The 27,482-nt window shown below is 40.8% G+C and overlaps 1 protein-coding gene across 2 annotated transcripts; it reads left to right on the forward strand.

Moving 5' to 3' along the window:
* The first annotated feature begins 5,231 nt into the window (after nt 1-5,231).
* Nucleotides 5,232-27,051, forward strand: l3mbtl4 (L3MBTL histone methyl-lysine binding protein 4). Of its 2 annotated transcripts, XM_076887902.1 has the most exons (19): nt 5,257-5,331; nt 7,277-7,364; nt 7,486-7,539; nt 9,729-9,814; nt 12,435-12,539; nt 12,613-12,748; nt 12,825-12,916; nt 13,013-13,155; nt 13,297-13,373; nt 14,188-14,273; nt 14,364-14,474; nt 15,119-15,233; nt 15,355-15,454; nt 16,376-16,504; nt 16,744-16,821; nt 23,215-23,297; nt 24,538-24,698; nt 24,851-24,913; nt 25,002-27,051. In XM_076887902.1, the coding sequence occupies exons 3-19, from the start codon at nt 7,512-7,514 to the stop codon at nt 25,182-25,184; spliced, it is 1,776 nt and encodes a 591-aa protein (XP_076744017.1). In that variant the 5' UTR covers nt 5,257-5,331; nt 7,277-7,364; nt 7,486-7,511; the 3' UTR covers nt 25,185-27,051. The 2 variants fall into 2 exon arrangements, with proteins under 2 accessions (XP_004573727.2, XP_076744017.1); XM_004573670.4 differs by lacking the exon at nt 7,277-7,364 and having other exon boundaries at nt 5,232-5,331.
* The last annotated feature ends 431 nt before the right edge of the window (nt 27,052-27,482 follow it).

Genomic DNA, 27,482 nt, shown 5'->3' on the forward strand with positions numbered 1-27,482 from the left:
AGTTCCCGATCCGTACTGACTGAGGCCTTCCGGTCAGAAAGTCCAGGATCCAGTTGCAGAGGGAGGTGTTCAGGCCTAACAGGCTCAGCTTTCCGATCAGTTGTTGGGGGATGATCGTGTTAAATGCTGAGCTGAAATCTATGTACAGCATTCGGACGTGTGAGTCCTTCTTGTCCAAGTGTGTCAGGGCAAGATGGAGTGCAGTGGAGATGGCGTCGTCCGTTGAGCGGTTATGGCGGTATGCAAATTGCATTGGGTCCAGTGAGGGGGGCAGCAGGGTCTTGATGTGTCTCATGACGAGCCGTTCGAAGCACTTCATGATGGTGGGTGTAAGTGCGATAGGGCGGTAGTCATTGAGACAGGACACAGAAGACTTCTTGGGCACGGGAACGATGGTGGTGGCCTTGAAGCACGTGGGGACAACGGCACTGCTCAGAGAGATGTTGAAGATGTCGGTGAGAACATTTGCCAGCTGATCAGCACATTCTCTGAGCACTCTGCCTGGGATGTTGTCTGGTCCAGCAGCTTTACGTGGATTGACTCTGCGTAGAGTTTTCCTCACCTCAGCTGTAGTGAGACACAGGACCTGGTCGTTCGGAGGAGGGGTGGTCTTCCTCGCCGCCACGTCGTTCTGCCTGTCGAACCGAGCATAGAAGTTGTTAAGCACATCTGGGAGGGAGCCGTCACTGTCACAGGCAGGTGGTGTCGTCCTGTAGTTAGCGATGGCTTGTAAGCCCTGCCACATGCGTCGTGTGTCGCCGCTGTCCTTAAAGTGGTTGTGGATTCTCTGGGCGTGTGCGCGCTTCGCCTCTCTGATGGCCCGAGAAAGTTCAGCCCTCACTCTTCTAAGCGCCACCTTATCTCCCTCTTTGAAGGCAGAGTCTCGGGTCCTTAGAAGTGCACGCACTTCCGCAGTAATCCACGGTTTCTGGTTGGGTCGTGAGATGATGATCTTGGAGACAGTGACTTCATCGGTGCACTTGTTGATATAGCTGGACACTGATGATGTGTACTCCTCCAAGTCAGTGAAGTCGCCGTAAGTTGCAGCCTCTCTAAACATGTTCCAGTCAGTGCTCTCAAAACAGTCCTGAAGAGCAGAGATGGCTCCTGCTGGCCAGGTTTTCACCTGCTTCAGAACCGGTTTTGATCGCCTGACGAGTGGTCTGTATGCTGGAATTAGCATAACAGAGATGTGGTCTGAGTAGCCGAGGTGGGGGCGGGGCTCTGCCCGATATGCGCCGGGGATGTTTGTGTAAACAAGATCCAGCGTGTTTTCTCCCCTCGTTGCAAAGTCCACATACTGATGGAATCTAGGAAGCACTGACTTGAGATTTGCATGGTTGAAGTCCCCAGCAACAATAAACAGTCCATCCGGGTGTGTATTTTGCAGTTCACTGATCTTTGTATACAATTCCCATAGCGCTTCCTTAGCATTAGCGCTAGGTGGAATGTACACTCCGATAATGAAAACAGTGGTGAATTCCCGTGGTAAGTAAAAAGGTCTGCATCTAACAGTCACAAACTCCACCAGCGATGAGCAATAACTAGAGACTAGCACAGAGTTCTTGCACCATTTCTCGTTGATATAAACACACAAGCCGCCACCGCGAGTCTTACCGCACAGAGCTGCATTTCTGTCGGCGCGAAACGAGGCCAGCCCGTTTAGCTGAATAGCGGCGTCCGGTACTCTTTCGCTGAGCCATGTTTCCGTGAAAACAAAGACACAGCAGTCTCTAATCTCACGGTGTGGCCTGCTGGAGTCGGATGTAATCCAGTTTGTTATCCAGGGAGCAGACGTTGGATAAGATGATGGACGGTAGAGCCGGCCGGCTAGGGTTTGTTTTTAGCCTAGCACAGACTCCCGCCCGCTTGCCGCGCTTCCGCTTCCTCGCGCAACGCTTCCGATGTCTCCACCTCCGTCCGCCGGCATCAGGCAACGCCGAGGCTTCGAGGCCTGGTTCGCGGAGCAAGCCGAGTTCACGCAGCGTTTCCCGCAGCCCCTCCTGGATGTCGTCAACTAGGTTATTTAGGTTGAAAAGTGTCTGGCTGTTGTATGCACGAACACCGACACCAGTTGCGACGTTATCCATACATAGTGCAAAATAAGCACGCTACACACAAAAACGTAAACAATAAACAATGCAGCACCAGTTTTGGCTCCGGAGTGGCCGCTGCGTGCTACTGCCGCGCCGCCATTTTTCTGCCGCGCCGCCATAGCTGTGCCATATCAGACCGCAAGACCCTACAGCGGATAGTGGGAACAGCAGAGAAGATCATCGGGGTCTCTCTACCCTCTATTGAGGACATCTACACCACACGCTGCATTCGCAAAGCCACCAGCATTGTGGCTGATCGGACACACCCCTCTCACACACTCCTTACACTCCTGCCATCTGGAAAAATGTACCGAAGCATTCGGGCACGCACATCCAGACTGTGCAACAGCTTTTTTCCACAAGCCATCCGTCTCCTCAGCAAAAAGGGACTGACTGATAAACACGCACACACACACATACACTAACATTATCACTCAGCTTAACTCAAATACCTCAAAACATTGAGACTGGACTGACTAACCAACACAAAGCGCAAACACACTGACCTACACCACCAAACCATCGCACACACCAACCTGTAAATGCTCTTTTGCACAATATTATTACTAGATATATTATATATATATATATTTTTTGCACTAACTTGTCTTGTAGCACCTTGGTTCCTGGAGGAACGTTGTTTCGCCTCACTGTGTATTTTTAAACTGTATATGGTTGAAGTGACAATAAAGTTGAACTTGAACTTGAACTATTAGTACTCCACAGATTGAGCTCTCTGCTCAGTTCAGCTACAGTTCCCACAGCGCTCTACAACATCAGCAACCCAGTTGGTTCTCCGTCCATTTGGTCAAACACTCCCGTGCTCTGCCCCAGCTCAACGATCCACCCGTGACCCATTCAGCCCTGCAAAAACTATTTATCTTCTATCTAACAAAATATTTATCTATCAATCCCTTATCAATCTAGCTTGCTTTGGCTCGTGTTATAGCAGCCTCAATACCAAAATGTAAGTACTCACCTCTTTTAAAACAAAAAGTACTAAATGCTTCACATTTTTAATAAAACTGCACATTAAAGATAAATGTACTGTATTTTAACATTCAGAGACATGTGGTCTTATAATGGGAAAAAGATTAAGGAAAAGTTAACCTACAAATTTTTTTTCAGCTGTGGGTTAAAATAAACTCATTCAGTCAACCTAATAGACGGAGGAAGGCTGTTCCAAAGTTTAACACTTTAATCTCAAAAAGCCAGGTCGCCTCTGTATTTAAAATAAAAGCTTGGAACAGTTAAGAGACCCTGATCAAATAATCAGACAATAGCTCTGTTCTACAGGCTGCACAGAGCCAGACCAGGTTGAGCTTTATATGTTATTAATAAACTAATACCATGGTTCTTAGCAGAGCATATGACAATGCCAGCTGATGTAATGACTGACCTCTTTACAGAAGCTGTAAGGGCTGAACAGAAGGATTGTGTAAGGAGTGGTAAGACAGGCTGTAATAGAAAGACAAGTTACAGCTGTGTATCATCCGCATAGCAATGGAAGAAGGTAACTTTGAAGCTGTGAAGTAGATGACCCAGTGGTAACATGTAAAATTAAAACAGAATTAGTCCAAGGATTGAGCCCTGGAGGACTCCATGTACTTGTGGCACACATAAGGAGATATGAATTGCGAAATATCCATCAGATAAGTGTGATGCAAACCATTTGAGAGTTCTTCCGGTGATGCCAGCCCAGACAATACATGTAGTTAAAATGCCACAGGGGTCAAAAAGACCCCTTGGTAGTTCTCTAAGCAGACAAAAGTATTGGGCCAGTTTGTCCGCCATGGAAAACTAAACCTGTGCTGATGTTAATGTCAGAGCAGGTTTGGAACTTTAAACTATAAGTCTGGACTTAATTTAAGCTGCAGAAGTGTATCGGTAGAATTCAGCTGATAGGGCAGAGTAACCACAGTAATGGGCTTGGACCCCCAAGACTCATCCATAACAATGATGCTGAGACAGATGGAAATGAAACTATTCACAGCTGGCTTTCTGATCCATTTATGAAATCTTTCTAATATTTGATCTTCTAATAATAGCTCTCTAATGTACTCAAACTGTCACTTTGGATGCACTACATCACTTGTATGATCAATGTGATCAGTGTTTAAGCATAAATTAATAGCACTACACCTCTTACATGCATGCTAGCATGCGCTACCAAAAATAGTGCTTTGTTGTGTATCTGACGGTCGAAAGCTAAACCAGTTCCACACCACTGAAGTTGCAGCATTTTTACAAACCAATTCTGGTTCATCTGTTTCATTCAACAATCTGCTTTCGCCCTTCTCATTCTCCGTCGCCGCCATGCTTTTTCCGCCATGTGCATATGAAAACAAAGACACTGCACATGCGCGTTTTCCCCATATTCTATTGCGATATTTCATTTTCTTATCGTTGCCCAGCATTATACCGGTATTACCGGTATTACAAACAGTGTTTGTTGTTGTTTATTTGAATTCTGCAAAATGTCCTATGATTGTTTCTTTTATTTTTTTGAGAGTTAATATTTTGGGTATGGTATCTTTTTTTTTTTTTTGAAAAATACAAGAGTAAAAGTGCTTTTAACATGTGCTTCAAAACTAAGTTTGACTGGGAACCTCAAAGCTCAATAGCCTGCATCAACAGAAATTCACTGCAGCCTATGTAATGTTTGATGCGTCATCATTTATTCCAGTCTATCTTGCAAATACATGTTTGTGCTGCAATGTCATGCACAAACACAAACTAGTAGATCCTTAAGATCAAACCTATGTCAAAATAGTGTCATTCTTTTGGTCCATTGGTTTGTGGTAAGCCATCAAACAAAAGGAAAAACAAAAATCAGTTTTGAATGAAATGTACATTTGCTGAAGTTCGGAATGCAGAGCTTTTGCCTGTACTGGAGTAATTTCCCACTGGGGAAGCACGCTTTTTAAAAATGTATTTGTTATTTTTACTAAACGTAAAGAACTAAGTAAGGAAAGGAAAGACTCCAAATAATAAAGTCCTGCAAATTACATCAAAGTTTTTATTTCTTTAAATATTTGTAATAGGTGTTCTGACTACTGAGCAGTACAATGGGTGGGAGTGTTTGTGCCACAAACGGGATCAGTTACTGAATATTGACCTCTCTCTCTCTTTCGCTCGCTCTCTCACTCCTACACGAGCATGCGCAGAGGCTCCGTTTCTCGGCGTTTCCGTGTTGTTTCGTGTGTCAGCAGATTGAGACGGCTCATCGCGGTTGGTAAGTCTCATACTGCGCTCCGGTACTTGGGTCGGTTCGCCTCGTCCCTCTCTGTCTGGCCCTGTAGCTACTTTAGCTGCCTATTTGTCACTGTTGCTGCCGTTCACTGGGGCGCTCAGGGCGACGGGGAGAGACGCGGACCGCCGCCTCATTCCGCTGTTTGTTTCTGAAAGAAGCTGTCGGGACACACTCATTTGGCGCGCTTCCGATCGCGCCTTCATAATAAGAGCTTTTGCTGCAGAACAAAATCTTTACAGTCGTCTTTTTTTGCAATAAAAGTCCAGAAACCGCAATAGAGAGTTGGAAAAACCCGACAGGGGGACGTAATTAGACTTTATTTTTTAAATCATGCTTTTCTTAAAAATAAATTGAATTGAAAACAAAAATATTCTATCAAAATAAACTCCTAAAGTTTTTTGAGCTACATTTTGAGATCCAAACAAAAATTATCAGTAAACCAAACGAGATCTGTGTAGATTTATAGAACAGGAGAAGTACACCTCGGGTGCTTTCATAACTTTAACTTTTCTTTGTACATTTTAAACGGAATGTGTTATAAGCTAACTGAGTCACATATAACAATTTAATCAAAGGTACAGCAGCTACAGAGAGATTGTTTTACTCTGTATATTAAGAATAAATATAACTGAGTATGCTCACTCAGTTATATTTACTCACTCAGTGTTTCAGTACTTTAACCATTTCAAACTGATGTATAAATGAAAATACTCCCTTAGATGAAAAATAATTAATATCTTATAGTTATTATATAAGATTAATTAATATCTTCAATATATTATCTGTTACATTTATATTTCTGACAGCCACAAATGTTTTTGAGAATCTGATGGGTTTCATTTTGTCAGAGGTGATGCAGTTGCCCCGAAATACATGTAGGATTTTATTTTGAAGGTGAATGTGTGTTGACTTCCTGTGTGTTTTAATGGCGTTGCTTCCTGCCATGATAAAGATGATGACAAGTGTAGTCACAATGTTTTTGTCAAAAATCATTGACAATTAGCTCATTGGTGATTTAGTTGATTCAGAGTCAAAATGCTGGTGTTGATGTTGAGGTTGTTGTAGTTGATGTTATAGCTGTTGTGTGAGTTTGGAGTTTAGATCACATGTTTGTCTCTGTGCTCCTTTAAAAGACTATTCTAATCTTAAATCTTTCACTTTTTATTTGCTGAAACTGAAATTCTAACGTGACTATGAAAAAGTTCATACATTTAATCCACTTGCACTTGACAGTGCAAATGGATTAACATTTATAAATATTAATGATTTTAGTTTTTTTGGATGCAAGATATATTTTGTTTTACTTCATACAGTACTGTGCAAAAGTCGTGAACCACACCTATTTACTTTATATTTTGCTGGGGAAATGGGGGAAAAGGTGCAGCAATTTATTCAGATGTGCAAACATAAATGGAAATACAGTGTATAAGGCAAACACAGAGTTTATACTTTTCTATGAGCTTTTCATCTTTATGTTTCAACACAGCTTGAGGCAGCTTTCTTTAGTAAGTCTTCAGGAATAGTATTTTAGGCTTCTTGAAGAACATTCCAAAGTTGTTATTTAGATTTTGACTGCTGTTTGCTCCCTATTGACACTGTTTCAACAATGTTTTCTGCAGCTTTAATCTCGTCCTTTTTGCACTTGCATCACATTTTTAGTTAGATTTTTATGTTCTTTATAGATATTTAATAACAATTTTATCATCGTTTGATAACGTCTCTGATTAGAATAGGTGACCCATGACTTATGACATAGCTCTTTTTTATGTGACTGAGCCTGAAGCAGAAACACTGGGTAACAGAGTAAAGTGGTACTGTGAAACATTTAGGTGGTCTTCACAAACTGGAGACATCATATTTTATTGTTTATTTTGGAGAGCAGTTGTCCTTACCTTAATAGATCATTAACGAATAGTAATTTTTGCAGATGTGTTGCTGTCACTCCTTTTCATCTCGTTGAGGATTATGTGTTGTGTTCTTGGTGTGATTTTTGCTGCACCCACTTGGATTATTAAGTATGTACTGAATGATTTATTCATTGATTACCTGACTGGTTCAGATAATAAACTGCTAGAACTTTAACTGAACAACATCAGTTCAAACTTTACTTCTGTGTTTGTTTTTCTGTTTGAGCAGATAGGAACCAAAGAAGAAGACAAGAGATGAAGAGCAAAATCAGCAGCGCTCAAGGTAACACACTCAGCTCCTGACTCACCTGGGTAAACTCTTTCTGTAAAATCCACCGTTGTTAGCGTTAAGATTGCATTTTAGTCAGATGCTAAAGGTTTATTTTACAACTCCTGCAAAACCTGTGGACTTACTACACTTGAAGGATCCCAATTCAGCCTTTTTTTTTTTTACTGTGCAGTAGATAAAAAAGCACAGATGTTAATAGTTGAACGTTCTGGGTTCATGAAACATAACTCAAACAAGTTAGATTACTTTCTTGAATGTCACATTTTCAGATTGTGTAGAATATTATTATTATTATTATTGTTCATCAAGATGGTTCCAACTTTATTAACGAGTTGTTAGCAGATCAGCTTTGTTTTCATGGATCTTTTTTCACTTTCCAGTTGATGTCACAGATGTGAGTCTTATCTAAAGAAAAGCTTTCAGACTCTTTGCTGTGTAGCAAGATCACTTCTTATCCTGAAACTTAATCATCATCAGACCTACTTATTCCTAACCAATGAGAACATTTCTTTCAGGGTTTTTTACAATTCTGTTCCAGATATTCACTGTTGTTTGTGTCCACTTTCATTTGTTTTGATGTACATAATCTTTTCCTATTGTTTAAACTGACAGTTCACCTGCTAGGACCCAGATCCCTTTCAGTCTGCAAGGTGTAACAATTTGTGAATGTCTGCAAACTGTTTTACATATTTGTGCAGGCATTTGTGATATATAACAGCTTGGTACACGATTGTGGTATATCGTATTATAGTAAGATGATGAATATATGTGTAGCTTATGTATTTATATATGTCCATATGTACATTTAATGTATGTCGCCCATATTTAAATTAATATTCACTAGAGTTTGTATCCATGTATTTGTATCGATGTAGGCCTGACAAAAACTGCTCAAAAGGTGCTAGTAGTAAACAAAAACTGTATTGATGAGCATATGCAGGGTGCCATAGCTTCTTAGACTGTTAAAAGTTTAGCTTTTAATTAATAAGTAATTAACAGTTCTTATAAAAATGGATTACAGTTTATCTTTATAATAACGTTTGACTTTTGCACTAATAACTTATTAATGAAAGTCTTGGCATTTTCATTAATATGTTATTGAGCTATTGAGAAAGCATTCAACTTAACATTAAACATTAGAAGAGTCACTGTCAGTGTGTGTTGCCCTTAAAGAAAATACCTCATTGCCATATATAGGATGTTAAACATTGTCATGTTTACAGAGCCACACAACCTTGTATTGGTCGTGTGTGTGTCTGTGTGTGTATATATATATGTATATATATACACACACAGACACACGTGTATGCAGTGGTGTGAAAAAGTGTTTGTCACACTTAAATGCTCATCAAATAGATTTAAATATTAGACAAAAATAACACAAGGAAACATAAAATGCAGTATCTAAATGTAGGTGTTATTTCTCTATATACATATATATAAATATACATGGTGGTATGAAAAAGTGTTTGCCCCCTTCGGGATTTTTGTATGTTTGTCACACTTAAATGTTTCAGATCATCAAACAGATGTACTTTTAGACAAAAATAACAAAAGTAAACACAAAATGCAGTTTCTTTAATGAAAGTGTTCATTTTCAAGGGGAAAAAATTCCAAACTTACATGGCCCTGTGTGGAAAAATGATTCCGGCCTCAGGACCTGAAAGACTCGCTGTGGTAAATGAAACAGTGACTTCTGCTGTCTATCAAAACAACATAAAGGAGAATGTTGGGACATCTGTTCATGACCTGAAGCTTAGACGCTGTTGGGTACTGCAGCACAAATTAACCAAAACGTACCAGCAAGTCCACCTCTGAATAGCTTAAGAAAAACAAAACGAGTGGCCTATCCTGACCTAAATCCAATTGAGATGCTGTGGCGTGACTTTAAAAAGGTGGTTCATACTTGCTGCTAAGGGTTGCCCAACCAGTTATTAGGTTTAGGTATGTGTGTGTATATATATATGTGTGTATATATATATATATATGTGTGTATATATATATATATATATGTATATATATATGTATATATATATATATATATATATATATATACACATTTATTTTTGCGAGGTTGCCTGCTTTTGGCCTTCAGTGACTTCAGCAGGTATGTCACAGCTGTTACTGAAGCAGAAATGAAACAGAGTAATTGGAGCAGTGATGTGATTATCTGTGATCCTCAGTGAATGTGAAGAGGCGGTCCTGGTCCTGGCAGCAGTACCTAACTGAGCAGAAGGCTGAAGCTGCTCCGCTCACAGTCTTTACCGAGGTAACTATCTACCTCACTCTCTGCCTCCTGTCCATTGCCAATTTAGAATCACTAATAAAGCTAATGTACATGTCTTTAGACTGTGAGAGGAAGCCAGAGCAAAGAGGAGGGAGAAAGAGGGAGAATGTGCTGTTTTTGGGACAGCAGCAACAACAGCGTCAACTTCATTCCATTAACTCAGGCAATACTACACGTAAAAACAATTAGAGAACAGTGACAAATTAAATAGCACAGTGGGGAATTTAACAGACCGAGAGGATTTTATTGGCTGCTACTAAAACAGATAAAATAACATTACAGAGCCAAAACATCTAAAACAATTGAAGCTGGAGCTGTAAACATACACCAAGAACCTACAGACTGCTGAAACAGAAGTCAGTCTCTCAACAAGCATTGACAGAAAACTGGATTTATTAATACTAATACATGAAAAATGCAAAGAATTCTGCAATAATCTAGAATTTCCACGGATCCAAATTCAAATCGTAGAAAATCCAAGTATTACTGTAGTCAACTGTTGAACCTTTAACTGAACAAACTGAAACTGTCAATAAGAAAACTTGCAAATTAAGTTAACCGTGTTGTAATTCCTAATACACAGCATGAGAGACCAGCTGATAATTGCTAGAATACCTGAACGCAACTGAAAATTCAAAATAAAAAACACAATCACCAGAAAATCCATCCGTCCTTTTTCTTCTTCTTTTCCTCATCAGGGAGAGCCTGGAACCTATCCCAGCTAACATAGGGCAAGAAGCAGGGTACACCCAGGTCTGTCGCAGGGCTAACACAGAGAGAGAGGCTGTGGGAGGAAGCCAGGGAAAACACAGTGTGCAACACACTGTTGCACTGGTGCGCCTAACGTTTTTTCTTAGGAGCACCCAAATTTTTCAACTGCATTGCTTAACACCGCAGTTTTACATGTTCACTTTTTTTTGAACATTGCTGTCCATACAGACGATATTGATGTGTAAAGGATTTACTAACAATCTTGTCAGCACAAAGTTCTTTATTTGGAGCACAGTTCTACAAGAGAAACACGTTACTGAAAAAGTGCTTGTGCTTAAAGTGCTTCACTGAGCTGAAATTTAAACTTATAACATCTCAAAATATGTTAAATAAAAAGAAAATCTAAATTAGAAGTGCCTCAAAGTGTCTCAGTCTTCAAACCTAACCTCTGAATATCTGAACAGCTCGATATCTTATCTATACACCACATCATTTCTGTACGTGGGGTTTATGTTCAAGCCCTTTTTCTTCACAAGAAAAAGGGCTTGAACGTATTTCAGACTTGAACTTAGTGAACGGAACTTCTTCTTTGGGAGTATCGTAGGCAATGTTAAACGTAATCATTATCTCGGTCTCCTCTGACGACCTGTTTGCTGCTGCCTGCAGTGCATTTATCGCGGCGTATAATGTGTTGTCTGGATACACCGTGCTTTTTCAGCATTTCAATTTGAAACGTATTAGCACCAGTCACAAATGCAGTATTGCCGGCCATGGTCTTTCCACAATCACCACAGTAAATACAGTGCATCATGTTGTCAGCTTTACTGTATCTCAGCCAGGGAAACTGGCTCTCTTCGGAGTCGATGGTATGTGGCTCGTTATCTGATGCTGTCTCCGGACCAGTGCTCGACATAACCTGAGAGGTTGATGGCTCCGTGTCAGAGCACTGGCTATGAATTTCGAACGGATCAGGGTTTAACTTAACGAAAACGTTATCAATTGTTCTTATCATCTTTTCTTATTACCCACAGCTACATCCACTTCTATTGGGCCTAGGCTGCTCAACTCTCTCTATCTGCCTACTCTTTCAAACGCACACACGTGTAGGCCTACAGGAATATCTGGACCACGGCCAATCAGAGTCCTGCCCTTGACTATCTCTGATTGGTTTAGACCACGATATCAGCATAATGTGTGTCTGTTGTTGACCACACAGAGACACACATTTTTTTTCCGAATGGCTGGTCACACTAGTGTGACCTAGGATTTTCTTTTGTTGCACGATTGACAGATTAGGTCGCATGTGCGACCAAATTGGTTGCACGTGGCCCAGCCCAGGTGATGGAGGTGAACTGAAGACCTTCTTGCTGTGAGGCAACACTGTTAGCCACTGCACCACTGTGCTGCCAATCCCCAGCCAATACTTTAAGTGACAACCTTTTTTGTCTTTGGCTCAAAGATCCACCGAATGCCCCACCACCCTCTAGCTACAAAAACACACTCAACCTTTTAGCCTTTTTATAGACTTAACAGTTCCAAGGTGTTTGATTTGTTCAAATTAGAATGATAAATAATAGATTTGGGTATTAGTCTTTCAGGTATAGATAGGGTTCCAAAAATAGTGAAAATAAAAAAGATGTATTTCCTGCTGAAAACCCAGTGTGATTTTGCACTGCAATCTGCATCACTGTAACTGCTGGAACTCAAACACAAAATGTTAAAGAACAATTTTTATCTTTAAATAATGGTTAGCAAGTTTGTTATGCTGTCTGAATTGTTGTGCAAATACTTTAACTATCTTTAAAGTATTTAAAAGTAAAAAAAAGAAAACATGTGTCTGATCTCTGCCTGACTCTCTCTGACCTGTTTCTGTCTCTTTTACCTGACTCAGTCCCAGACCTTTCCTAGTAGAAAAACTGGTTTTAAAGTTGGGATGAAGTTGGAAGGCATTGACCCAATGCACCCCTCCATGTTTTGTGTGGTGACCATTGCAGAGGTAAAATTGTCACTCACATCCACATACGCATTCCTGCTTGGATCTAGTCTCATTGGCCTCCTGTCTCTATCAGGCGATTGGCTGTCGGCTACGCCTTCATATTGATGGGTACTCAGAGTGTTATGACTTCTGGGTAAATGCAGATTCACCCAATATTAGACCGGCAGGCTGGTGTAAAGAGCACAACCACAAGCTTCATCCACCTAAAGGTAAAAAACAAGTGGACCAGTCCCTTCAGAGGTAACTACATGGCATGGGTTACCACACCTGTCTGTTTGTCTGCAGGTCACAGTGAGACAGAGTTTGACTGGCAGCAGTACCTTCAGTCCACAGACTCTCAGTCTGCACCAGCAGCCCTGTTCACGTGTTGCACTGGAGTCAGTATACAGTCTGTCTGTCGAACCTTTCTGTTCACCTGTTGCACTCTTGTCAGTCTGACCCACGTATCTGTCTATCCCCTGCCTGTCTTTTAGGGATGTGGGTTCAGGGTGGGGATGAAATTGGAGGCAGTCGACAGAAAGAATCCTGGACTTGTCTGTGTCGCCTCTGTTGCTGATGTCATCGATGACTGCTTCCTTGTTCACTTTGACAACTGGGATGACACATATGATTACTGGTGAGACAGAAGGACGACAGACTTTTTCTGTTTTCAGTATTTTTAGGTTGTAGTGTTGGAGCTGTTTCATGTCACTTGATATTTATTATTTAACGTGTTTTAAACCGGGTATATGGATTGATGGTTGTACTGATCCACCAGGTGTGACAGTAGCAGTCCATACATCCATCCGGTGGGCTGGTGTGAAGAACAGGGACGACCTCTTACTGCGCCACAGGGTATGCAGTCCTTCTGAACTCTATGCTTACAAACTTACATTACCATAGAATGACAGGCAAATAACAAACACACTCACACATCGATACCCAGCATCCAGACTGATGGCGAAACAACTAGTAGCTCAGTGTTCCAAAATTCGAAAGAAGGAACAGCTCTGACAGCTAGGGATTGATGAGGTGCAACACAAATGCTACGGCAAGGGGGAGCCTGGACGCCAGGTCGGGTACCTGAGATTGGGTACTAAGCCCCAAGTGTAATGGAGGAAGGAAGCGGTGCGTTCAGGAGGAACTGACCTGAAAGATAGGATCACGATGAAGCTTGAAACCTGGACACTCCGTAGCCTGTTACCAAGATTATGTGAAGTACCCTCGGAACCCTCTGAAGATCTACTAGGTGATGCGAATGCAGCACTACGGACAATACCTACCGCGACCATTACTGAGACCAACCAGCTGATCTGCACTCTGGTAACAGTGATCAGTGAGATGCTAAGTTACCATTTGAATAGCCAAAAAAAGCAGTACCCTCGGTGGAGAAGGAGACTAGGGGCCAAGATCAAGGTAGCACGGAGTGAGGTTGACCAACTATCGGAGGCAGAACCATCCAAGGTGTACTCTCAGTGGCAGGGGAACAACATGAGAACAGCATCACCAAGGTTGGAGACTGAGCAATGCTGGAAGAGCATATGGGAGAAGGACAAAGCACAAATGAACCAGCTGCTAATTGACGACACACCCTATACAGTAATTTAAACACATAATAATTTTCCATATAGTATTCCTCTGTAAAACTCTGTAGTACTTTATTTTGCAGGTCACCCCAACCCTGAAAACTTTGTTTGGGAGGAATACCTTCAGGAGACCGGTTCTACTGCTGCTCCTATTTCAGCCTTTACTCTGGTGAGGATTGAGGAGGCTCATGCAAACATGAAGCCAATCAGGAAGCTGTTTCTGGTAACTTAGAGCTTTCCCTGTACTTTTGTCCAACAGAGAGCGCCACATGGTTTCCAGGTGAACCATAAGCTTGAGGCAGTTGACAGGAGAAACCCTATGCTAATACGCGTTGCCACAGTAACAGACACAGAGGACTACAGGGTGAAGGTAATGTGTATCTGTGTGTGTGATGTAGTGATAATCGTTAACTCATCTACCATTTTGGACATGTGACAGAATATAGGACCTAGTGAATAAGGCTCCAGTCACAGAGACCAGACCAGAATGTCTGACAACAACCAGTCATGAGAAAAATAAGTATTCCTTGACTTGTTGTAAGTGGTTGCTGGAGGTTGAATTACTGTGAAAACAGTTGCTAAATTCAAGCGAACCAGGCTTATAAACCAGTCATATAACCCCCTGTTAAAACACAGATTTTATCTTCTCCATTTTCAGTTTGTGTTGCATTTTTTCAAGTGGTACTATTGCTTGGCTAGCAGTTAATATTTGCATGAAAAACTACAGATGACCGTCCAGAAAAGTTTATGCATCAAGATGCAGGCAAACTGGCAATTTGCTAACACCAAGAGCAATCGCTATTAGGTTTTTGCTGCAGCACTTTCTTTGTACCCAATTTCACCCAGAAGTAGCCAGCAACCTCCCAGAACCACTGGCAGCCAGTCAGGGAGTACACATTTTTCCCTAGCACACATCCAAGCACCTCTCACGCCCATGATGTGACATGAGATACCTCAATAGTCAAGTGTGCACGTTTGATGCCAGGAAGTATTTAACAAGGTGTGTGTCTACAGATTCATTACGATGGGTGGTCGACACAGTTCGATGTGTGGTGTGACAGCGACCTCTGCGACCTGCATCCTGTTGGCTGGTGTCAGCGCACTGGACATCCACTGGAACCCCCCCCAGGTCAGACATACAGGTCAGAGAGAGACAGACTAGTCAGACAGACAGGTCAGACAGTGTTACAGTTCAGAAGGAAAGTTATAGCAGGACAGATTCACTCATTGTTATCATGTGTGTGAGACAGGTTTGTCCCACCTGCCCTCCCCCTCTCAGGGAGTATGTCCTACTGCAGGCTGCAGAGGAGTCGGACACATCAAAGGAGCCAAATACACTGGACACCACAGGTACCTGTCTCATACAAAACACTACAGTTAATTCCCTTACATATACATATACAATACCTCATACAACCATCGCAGGAACATTTACCCTTTTAAGTGTGACAGAAACCGGTCTCACAAACCACAGATACCTGTTACACAAAGAAATCACAAGTACCTTTCTCACCCGCCCCACAGATCCCTGACCCAAAATTTGATAGATAACGATAGAACTCGTACAATCAGACGGGAGTGTCGCAGAGCTGAACACAGGTCAAAGAAGGACAAGTTCCAGGTGTCAGTTCAAATCTTAAAAGACCATCTGTAACACTGCACTGCTTAAAGACTTTATCGAGAATTATTGCATCTGACTGTCATAACCCACGTAAGACCATTGACTCTGTTCCTGATGCCTCACAGTCTTTATGTTTGGAAGCCTCGTCTGATATGTGCAATACATTTCTGTACTTTTTTCATTGATAAATTTTAGACCCACTGCTTTTCTCACTTTATTTCCTTCCTTTGGGATCCATTTTTAGAAAGCATACCTTTAAGGAGAAGGATCTCAATTACACCACTTATTGAATGTCTTGCTGAAAATTAAAGCTCAGATAGCCTTGAACTGTTTACATTTGAATGAGAAGAAGACTGAAATGTTGGGTTTTAGACCCAGCAGCTACTGTGACAGTAATACACGTGTCAGTTGGATTACTGTCACACACTTTTTGTTGGACTTAGCCAGTTTTGTCACGCCTCCAGCTTGTTCAAAATACTGCGTACCTGCCTATGACTAAATACAGAGGAGTCATATTTCTGTAATGCTTGTGCTTGCTGACTTGTTTTGCTGTGTTGTTTCTGTTGTTGGTGATTCGTGTTTGCTTGGTTGTAATTTCTCGGTGTTTGTGTTTCTCTTTTGTTAAATGTTTGTCTAACTCTGTCACCTAGTGCCTTTGGCTGTCCATATTCTGACATTAACATGCGTAAGGAGATGGTGCTTCCTGATAGGCTGGGCGGAGAACGAGTCATAACCCTCATACCTGTCACCGTGCGCCAGCATGACAACCAGTCAGACAGGTAACTGTAGACTGGTGGAGAAAATGCTTTTGTTGTGGATCTTGTACTGTTAAATCTGAGAATAGAGCTTCTCCAAGCATGTAAACAAACATAGAATGGGAAATGACTTCTACAGTAAGAGGATCTCTGTTATTTCTATTATTCCAGAAGAATAACAGCCGGTCATTATTTTGTCCTGCAAATAATTCTGAAAAACAAGTGATGTTTACATGGTATCTGTTTCTCTCTGTGTTAAACAGCACGAGCTTTCAGAAGGCAGAACCCAGAGACGAGGAGCTGCTGGTTCCTCTTGGCAAGAGAAGAAGGCTGACAGACAGGTGAGAGTGAGCAGATGAGGCAAGATTCTGTTTGCCTGTTAAGTGTTTGTAAGAGAAGTGGCCCTAAAATTAGCCCATAATCAGGGACATTACTCAGACATATCTCTATCTCCTACTGCCTGTCGCACTCTGTCACTTTCTGAGTGTGGCAAGGCTCATCAGATTTGTTATTATTATTATTATTATTGAGTGTGCCAATAATTGTGTGTGTGATATAACTGATGCACACAACTATTTGTCAGGTTTATAACTATTGAATTTGCCAGTGCAGTAGCATTGAGGCGCACTGTTTATTATTCGTCAGATTTATTATAGTTATTATAGTTTTGACACAGTTTCTCTTCACATCTTTGTTTTTCCTCGCACATCTGTCCTGCAGTATGGTCCGCGATTGGCTATCATGATGGAATAATGTTTTGCCCACCAGAGTAGCAAGTTGGTCACGTGACTGAAAACTATGAATCGCACTGAGACACACTATATATTATTTTTCAGATTTCTTATTCTCATCATTAACTGTGCTAATGGAATCGCATCGAGCCACACAATTATAAATCAGGTTTATTAGACTATTCAGCCCCTATTTCCAGCTGTCTCTTTATCTGGCTTTTAAAATTTTCCGCAGATGAGTCTGTGCACTCACAAAATCAGGGAGGCACACAGACATCCGCACGGACTCTGATGCTCACTATGTGATAATGAAATTTTTGTCACTCTAACCTGAGTGGACCCTAGCAGGGTTGCAGACATAGAAAGAATAATCCCAGTCTTATGATTGATACAAAGAGCCAGATTACCTAAATGAGGCGAAATAGCATGTGAGTACATTCCCCAAATAGCACTGGTGTGAGTAGTTTTATGGGTGATTTACAAAAGTTTGAGTTGGACATGCCCAATCTCACAAGAACCTTGTAATCTAGTGAAAAAAGTGAATTTGAGAGATTTCATGAGGGAGTTGTGCGTGTGTACATTTGTGATCTATATATTATATATTGTCATAATGCATGCGGCTGAATTTGTGTAGGCCCGCAAATAAAAAATGTAGTGCAGCTCATGAGTGTAGAAACCTCACTTTCTTGTGGGGTTCCGCAGGGGTCCATTCTTGGCCCAGTCCTTTTTTCGATTTATATGCTCCCAATGGGCTCAATTAAAAAAAAAAAAAATCATGTCATTGTTATGCAGACGACTCACAGATTTACCTGCCACTGAAATCTAAATCTGTGTGTCCTCTAAAGGTTTTATTAGATTGTTTGAAAGAAGTTAAGGCATGGATGGCTTTAAACTCTCTTAATTTAAATGAACAAAAAACAGAGGTCATTGCGTTTGGTCCCTGTGACCACTACGACTTTGGCCCTTTAGAAATTTATAGAAAAAAAGAAAACCTTTTGCAAGGAACCTAGGAGTGATTTTTGACACGAATTATAAACCAAGGGTATACCAAGGTGCTTAACAAGTAAACATAGAGAATAAAAGAAAGGTAAATAGAAGTAGGACCAAAGCAAGTACTAGGTATGCAAGCAGATCACTGTCACAGATACATAGGAGAAGCAGCAGATACATATCAAACAAAGAATTAAAATAAGCATAAAAGTACATAATGTGAAATCATAAGTGAAATGTTAACTAGAAGGAAAGGCAAGATTGAATAAGTGGGTCTTTAGTCGTGATTTAAACAGTGCAATAGAATCAGAGGCGCGGATAGCGAGGGGGAGGTTATTCCACGGTACCGGGGCAGCCACAGCAAACGCACGGTCACCCCAAGACTTCAGCCGAGATCTAGGTTGTGTCAGAAGTAGTTGAGTAGCAGATCTAAGTGTTCTAGCAGGATTATGTGGCTTAAGAAGTTCACTAAGATAACTCGGCACTAATTTATTAATGGTTTTGGACATGAGCAGTAATATTTTAAATTGAATACGGTACTTAATGGGCAGCCAGTGCAAGCCAGCTAGAACAGGAGTAATAGAGCAGAATTTCCTGGTACCAGTCAGGAGGCGGGCCGCCGCATTTTGGACTGTTTGCAGTCTAAGGAGGAGGGAAGACTGAAGTACAGGGAATTGCAATAATCCAACCTGGAGGTCACAAAAGCGTGAATAAGCTTCTCCAGGTCCTCATGTGGAACATCTTTAATAAAATGATCAGCATTGCTGCTTTACCAGGTGTAACTATGAAGTATAACATCCAGGCATCCATGAAAACAGAATTTATTACATTTAACGGAGTTAGAAGTTAGCAGGAAGCTAGCGGATGTTAGCTCGCTAGTTTCGCTAGCTACCTAAGCATGATGTAGCATGTTCTGACTGAGAGATTTCTGAAAGCATTCAAACGTACAGCTCTGCTATCACTTCCAACATAAATGAAGACAGAAAACTAAACAGCAGTGACGTTTGTAGGATTACTGATGTTGGGCTAGCTGGTATATAATGATGTGCTACGTGATCGCTAGTGACACAGCTATGTTGGCATAACATAAACAGTGAAGCTGGAGGATTTAAGCTAACACTTTTCCCCTCGATAAAAGTTAACGTGAGGGTTCCTGATGGTTAGGGACAAATGCAATCGCATGGCAGGATGCTGTAAACGGACCAAACTTCAGTCAGGAGAACAACTGAGATAATCCATCCACAATACAAGGTTAGTCATTAATATACTGCAACAACATGGGAAGAATGAGTTGAATAAAGTTTGATTTATCTGACTGTTTTGCTTAATGTGTCTTATAATCCCGTGCACCTTATGGCCCGAAAAATACATATTTGACTTTTTTATTTGGCACAAAGCAGTTTAATGTTGCAAAGCACCTCTTTTTATCTTCAGTGGATATTATACATGGTTATGCTGAGGATATGTCAGCCCATTTCTACTGGAAATGCCTTTTGGTTAAACTTTCAGCAAGGAATTTGCATTTGCACTGTTAAATTTTTAGATAGCTTTAATACATATAAAAAACAGCTGCTTGTTTAAGTTAAAATAAATGGATGGGGGTTTTTTGCGCTAGTAAAGTTGTGGAGTTGTATTTTGTCTCGCATCAATTATATCGTCAGTTATATCGTTATCACAAATTTTCAAATATTTTTGGCCATATCGCCCTGCTCTAATATTGTATTTTCAAAGATTGCGCCTAAAGGGAGCAAATACAATGAAAAAGAATAGGGCCTAAAACTGATCCTTGAGGCACACTGCAACAGGCCAGTGCAGAGGAAGGTGCCCAAGTTAACCAAAAAGGACCTGTCAGCGAGGTATGATTTAAACCAGTCAAGGGCAGTGCCTCTGTGGGTATCACAGTGTGCTCAAGTCTTAATAATAAGATGTTATGGTCCACCATATCAAGAGAGGTCCAATAAAACAGGGACCATAGAGCGTCCAGTATCAGTAATTACAAGAATATCATTAAGAACTCTAACTGTTTATCAATGGTTGATAAACAGATCAAGGCTGTAATCAAAACCAGTTTCTTTCATCTCCGGCTACTAACAAAAGTGAAGCCATTCCTCTGTTCCAGAGACTTTGAGAGAGCTATTCAACTTTTGTAATAGTCTTTACTCAGGTGTTAGTCTGTCATCAGTTAGCTAACTTCAGCTGGTCCAAAAGGCTTCAGGGTTACTAACTGGCACACGCAAGTGAGACCACACATCCCCCATACTAGGATCCTTACACTGGCTGCCAGTTAGTTTTCGAATTGATTTTAAGATTTATTATTTGTTTTTAAGGTATTGCACAGGTTAGCACCCTCATACCTTTCTGATCTTTTGAACTGGTACAGTCCTGCAAGATCATTGAGGTCTGCAGATCAAATGCTCCAAATGCTCCAGATTAAAGCCCAGAGGAGATCGAGCCTTTGCTGTGACTGCCCCTTCACATCAGGACCTCCCCAACATTAGACACTTTCAAATCCTGTCTGAAAACCCACTTTTATTCCTTCGCGTTTAAATCAGAATGACTTTTTACTACTTTTATTTGTCTTATTTCTTACTCAAATCTTCTTTTTAAAATGTTGTCATGTCTTCCTATGCTTTTATCTCTTTTGATTATTTGAAATGTACAGCACTTTGGTCAACAGTTATTTTAAATGTGCTATATAAATAAAATTGACTTTGACTTTGAAAATGGTGTGCACTGCCCATGGTCCTGAAATTATGACAATTTTTGCTATACGTTATAGAATTTATTAACAAAACCAAACGGCACCTTCAATCTGTCGAATCAATTCCAAACATCAAAAGGAAAAATGTGCTGCTGTTCACACATCCCATGCCTGATGTCCACCAAGGCCTGATTACTTGCAGGATAGGTTCCTGTCTCCACCCTGGTTTGTCCCTTCTTTAAGTACTTCACATCAACCCCTTTAACAGTAACATTTTGGCCACAAAGGCTACAGTAAAAAACACCAAAAATGGAAACGTTTGAAGAAGCTTTGTTTATGCTGGAATTCCATGTCTCCTTTTAGCTGGAAATTCCAGGTCATCTCTGAATTCACTGAGCAAATTTAGGATTAGGTGGCTTCGTACGCTGTGTGTTTTTATCACATCTACATCTGGCATTGCAAATAAATTGTCACATGGTGTTCTCTCTGCGGTGCTACCTCTGCACATTAATAACTGCCACCATTCTAAAGATGCCATACTGCTTCTTTTATGAGTACTACTTTACAAACAGGAAGTGTTTAAATGTGTTGACCTTTCAAAGTAAAATTCAATAATAAAATAACTTTTATAGTTGCCTCTTTCACACTGAAACACAAATTCAGCTTTCTAATTATTTTAGCATACATATAATTACAGCATACATATAATTATTTCAACAAGTAATACTTGACTTTCAAAATAAAAGCTCAACAATATTACAGTTAATTATCAGTGTTCATGAAAGTTCATGATTTTTTTTCTCTACAAATTATTGCCCTATGGCTGCCTCATTGACTTGATTTATGGTTATTGCTGTGTAAACAGGATGGCTGTAAATACTTTGGCCTTTTAAAATAATTTTGACATTTCAAGCCTGAGTCACCTCTTTTTAGCTGGCTTTATTTGGGTTGTTTCAAAGTACCCACATTATGCTGCCAATACTTCTTCCAACCTCCAGAAAGGAATCCTCAGCTCCTTTTGGCTACTGATGATGCACTGGCATAATAAAATTTCTTCAGGAACTTTCTCATTTTCAGAATAAAGTTCATATTTTGCAGTGTGTGTGGGTGATAGTTGAGTAGATGTTATATAAGATAGATTATATAACCTAAAAACACACTTGACCACATTCAAACAGTAAGGCTGGACTACTGTTATTCGTTATTATCAGGATGTCTTTAAAACTCCCTGAAAAGCCTTCAGCTAATCCAAAATGCTGCAGCAAGAGTGCTGGAGGGGACTAGAAAGAGAGAGCAGATTTCTCCTGTATTGGCTTCCCTTCATTGGCTCCCTGTTAAATTCAGAACTGACTTCAAAATCCTGCTCCTCACATACAAGGTCTTAAATAATCAGGCCCCATCTTATCTTAATGACCTTATAGTACCACATCACCCCATTAGAGCTCTTAGCTTACAGACTGCAGGCTTACTTGTTGTTCCTAGAGTAATTAAAAGTAGAATGGGAGGCAGAGCCTTCAGTTTTCAGGCTCCTCTTCTGTGGAACCAGCTTCCAGTTTGGATTCAGGAGACAGACACTATCTCTACTTTCAAGATTAGACTTAAAACTTTCCTTTTTGGTAAAGCATATAGTTAGGGCTGGACCAGGTGACCCTGTATCCTCCCTTAGTTATGCTGCAATAGGTGTAGGGTGATTCCCATGATGCACTGGGTGTTTCTTCTTCAGTGACCTTTCTCACTTACTATGTGTTAATAGAGCTCTCTGCATTGAATCATACTTGTAATTCAAGTTTCAAGCTTCCACAGCATGGCTTTTGTCCTGTCATCCTCCCCTCACCCCAACAGGTCGCGGCTTATGGCCGCCCCTCCCAGAGCCTGGTTCTGCTGGAGGTTTCTTTCTGTCAAAAGGGAGTTTTTCCTTCCCACTGTCACCAAAGTGCTTGCTCATATTGGCTCATATGATTGTTGGGTTTTTCTCTGTATGTATTATTGTAGGGTCTACCTTAGAGTATAAAACACCTTGAGGTGACTCTTGTTGTGATTTGGTGCTGTATAAATAAGACTGAATTGAATTGAAGGTTTCCATCACTTTAGATGACTTAGAATAATTGGCTTAATAAGTTCTGTCTTGAGAACAGGGTGAGATCCCACAGTGAGTAAAACCTGTTCAAATACACAAGTGATTCTGAATAGTTAAGTTTAATATAGACTCACAGTAGAGTGAAAATACAGTGGACTCACAGTAGAATGCTGTTTTATTTCCTTTGTTTTTTTTCCACTCATAATGGTTGTCTTGTATTCTCCTTTATGGCTAGAACCACCCGAATGCCCCAGCCAACCACATTCCTTCGTGTGAAACAGGAAGAGGAGGAGCCTCATCTCAGAGTCCTCAGCCCAGGTACTAAGTTGGGAGAGAGGGGAGGGTGGTGGTGGGCTGTTTAAAGTGGAGAGTTGCTCCTTCACTGTTCACTGTTCTGCATTATACTGCAGAATTCACCAAACCGCTGACGTCAGGTTTCAGAGAGACAACAGCAGCTAAACTACTGAATACAAACACAGATATTCATGTTTGAACTGCTGTATGCAGAAACATACTACAGACATAAGCAGTTTAAAGTGTAGCAGTACTCTAACATGTTCTGCAGTGTAACCTATCAATTTCTCCCTACACCCACAGTTGGTCTACCCCTAAAATTAGCCTCATACTATATATTATTATTATTATTATTATTATTATTATAATCAAGCTTAAAATAAACCTGAAATTAGATTAAAATCAGCCTAAGCCTGTATAAAATGCAATCTGTCATTGATAATACCTGATTTTTATGTGTTGAACTTCTTCAGGTCAGGGTCCGTTAGCACACAGCTTGAGATGCATCAGCCCCTCTTTTTGAATGGGAGCTTACATATAAGACAGAAAGCAGATACATATGTTTCAGAAATAAAAGTGAGGTGTGACATATCTGCAGCTGCAGCATCACAGGATGTGTTCCAGCTGTTTTGTGGCATAAAAAAGGTGAAACTACAACGCTGCTGTTTGTGATGGTGGAAGCGGTCACTGACATATAAACTCATCCACACTCTGGAAACAACATTGCTCTCTTCACTGTTTCCATGGAAACAGCAGGCAGATAAGGTGGCTGTTTCTATGGAAACATTTCACCATGGTAGCTGCTGTTTTAGTTGTTCTCTGTGTGCTTAATCCTGTAAAGGACATCCGAGTCTTTCCAATTACCAATCGGCTGATTGATCAGGATCACGTGATGCCCATCTTAGTGTTTAGTGGTGAGACCTGCTGACTCTTCACATATTAAATAAGTTCATATTTGGTATGTGGCAGGTCTCTGCGGGGTTTCTGCTGGTCTCGCAGTGTTTTACTGTGAAAAACAGTGTTTGTGGATGACGTCTCACCACATTAACATTTCATATTGTAAATCAATGTTGCTGTTCACTCCCCTGTTGGTTGCTTTCACCACTGAATAGAAATTTCTATATTTGGGGAGTTTAAAATTGTTCTCACTGTTATTGGTTGTGTTTGTTTATGAAGCCACTGCTGTTTGGTACTAAGGTGTTGTCATTTTTGTTGTTGAGGTTTTGCCGTGTGGTTGTCATTGACTGGTGTTTCTGACCTCTAGAATCCAGTCTGCAGGCCGCCCTCCACCAGTCTGTCTTCCTCTCAGCCATGTCAGCACAGCCCAGCCGCGACCTGTCACTATGCTGGGAGCAACACCGCAAATTGTTGCCAGGTGTTGCAGGAGTCCACGCTGAGACTGTCCAACACTGGAGCGTCCAACAGGTCAGAGAGCAAAGAGATGCTGCAGCTATGTAGTTCACTAATAGTAAATAAGAGTGCTCATTCAATTTATTTGTATTAACGTACATTGCGTTGCACACATTTTACTGACTGTATGTATGACAAATGGATTTTTTTCGCTCTTTCCCTCTAAGGTGTCAGATTTCATAGAGTCTCTCCCCGGCTGTGAGGAACAGGCCAAACAGTTCAGAGACGAGGTGAGATGACCGGACGAGATGATCTGGTGGTGTAGAGCTAATGACGTGACAGTGGCAATGATCTGATCTGTTCCTGCTTCTGTTCTAGCAAATTGATGGACGGGCCTTCCTCCTGCTCACCCAGCGGGACATCATCCGGATTATGTCAATCAAACTCGGCCCTGCCCTCAAGATCTACAATTCCATCCTGATGTTCAAACACGCTGAGGACAGAAGCCGATCACATGCTAAGGATAGGAGCCAATCACATGTTGAGCATACCAATACTTGACATTTGCAGCTCGTAACTGACCAAATCCAAACCTGATAGACCCCATTACCATGGCATCTACCCCTTATTCTCTGATCTGGACGAGCCATGTTTTCCATCCTGTTGTCACCTGAATTTGTTTGACGTTACAGTGACCTTTCTGTTGGCAGGTCCTGTGACGTCATTTCGACATTCAGTTACTGTCATCATTATCACTTCATGTGAAAACAACCAACCGTCACTTAGGGAAACTGCCCTTTGGATGGGGCACAGCTTTATTCAGGTGAACTAAAAACTGGAGGCAAAGCTTTAAGTGGGACTTACAACTTGTATGATCAGCAGTGGCAGTTCTGCCAGGAAACATGGCTGTGCTCAGTCGATTGTCTGAGATGTTCAAAAAAAATCTGCATCAAAACATCTTGAGATAGATTTCTCAGTTTTGTTATTTTATCTGTAAATCAGTCCTGGGAAGTAGTTTCACCGTTATCTGATCCAAGTTGCTTTATTTGATCATATTTACTTGTAATGTTAAGATATCAGGGAAAAAAATCAAAACACGCATGTCAAATTAAAAAAGGCCCCATCAGAACATTAAACAGACTGCGCTACTCAGAGTCAAGTCCTTTTATTTGTCCTCTAATGCAAACGTAAGTTATCAACAGATTTTTATTGTAAGAAAAGGGTTCTGTGAACAAAAAGTGTTGCATTGATTTTAGTAAAGCAGTGGTTCCACGAAAGAGAGTTAAAAACATGACAGAAATTATTCCTCACATGAAGAAAAGAAAAATTCAGACATTTATTTGAAATATTCACAACTGCATTTCGGTCTCACAGTGACAAAAGTCCGGTTTACTGAAAAGCTTTCCATAATTAACACGAGTCTCATCATTGTGTTGAGTGTGTAAAAATCAAAACCTGTAATTCCTAGAAAATCTTAAACATCATTACAGTGTTATGAGAAAACTCTCCTAATTACAGAATGGCATTAGAATTTCAAAAAAGAGAAAAATGAACATTCTAAAATAGTATTACACAAAATACATCAAATACATCATCAAAAGTCCCAAAATTACATAAACATATTATTCATGGAGATGTTTGCATAGGTCTCCAAAACTGGGTAAGTTGCATCTGCGTGCACACGTAGCCCTAGAGACCAAAGGTCCATGTCCATTTAATTTTGGGGTGAACTTTATTAGACTTCTTCTTGACTTCGCAGTGTCTTGATGAGATGCAACACCATGCTGAGATGAACAAAACCATTGTCTTCATTCAGGCCTCATCAGTCAGATTTCTACCATGATCACAGTACTATGTGCTCTCTCCTCATTACATTACTAATCCTGTTAACTTTTAGCATCATCCTGCCACCTCTGCTGGGATCTGTCAGGTTGTGGAAATGTGTAATTGGCTGCGTCTCGTAAACAATCAATAAAATAACTGTTCAATAACTCTGAATTTTCAGAAGAAATTTTTTAACTTTGGAATAATTGCAAAGTCTATATTTATAATTTTATTCTCTCGTGTTACAGTCTGTTTTGTTATCTACCGTGTTTGTATAGAGTTTTATTTTAGAGTAACCATAGATCTATAGATTTGTACTTCAGTTCGTCTCGCTTCTCTCTGACCTCTTCTCCTCTGTGATGGCGCAGCAGGAGCTGAGCTGTAGACCTTAACTCAGATCAGCATATCCTGGCCTGCAGTGGTCTGTTGCACACTTTGAGTTTGCAAATTCTAGTTTACACAACAGCTTTCCTCAGGTTTTCACTGTAACAGGTCCAGGCGGGTATTTTCATGTTTCCAACAGTGGGCTGATATTAGGGCCTTTGTCTAACTTCTCTTTGCTGTTTGTCAGTATTTGTTGAGACCAATAAAGCTTCTGATCTGGTCTGTGTGCTGTGATCTCTCATTTGCACAAGGAAGAACCCATATATATATATTTCAGCAAGTTGCATTTTCGTCATCTTTCACTGATTGACTTTGTAGGAGTAGAGCTCCTTAAATCCTGTATCCAGCAAGAACAGGAAAACACTAGGCTTTCTTCAGGATCATGTGTGATACAATTTTCCCATTATACCAAATATCAAAGGTGCTTTATTGGATTGAGATCTGGTTACTATGGAGATCATGAATTGATTTGAGGTTTGTGATATGATGCATTATCTTCTGACAGCTGGAGGGATGGGCATGGTCAGCAACGGTACCCAAGTAAGCTGTGATGTTTAAACTGTGCCCAGTGTGCCCGAAGTGTGTGGTTCATGCTTTCATATTTATGCCAAATTCTGACCCGACCAATATCGCAGCAGGAATCAAGACTCT

Source organism: Maylandia zebra, linkage group LG9 (genome assembly GCF_041146795.1).
Source record: "Maylandia zebra isolate NMK-2024a linkage group LG9, Mzebra_GT3a, whole genome shotgun sequence".
NCBI lineage: Eukaryota > Metazoa > Chordata > Actinopteri > Cichliformes > Cichlidae > Maylandia > Maylandia zebra.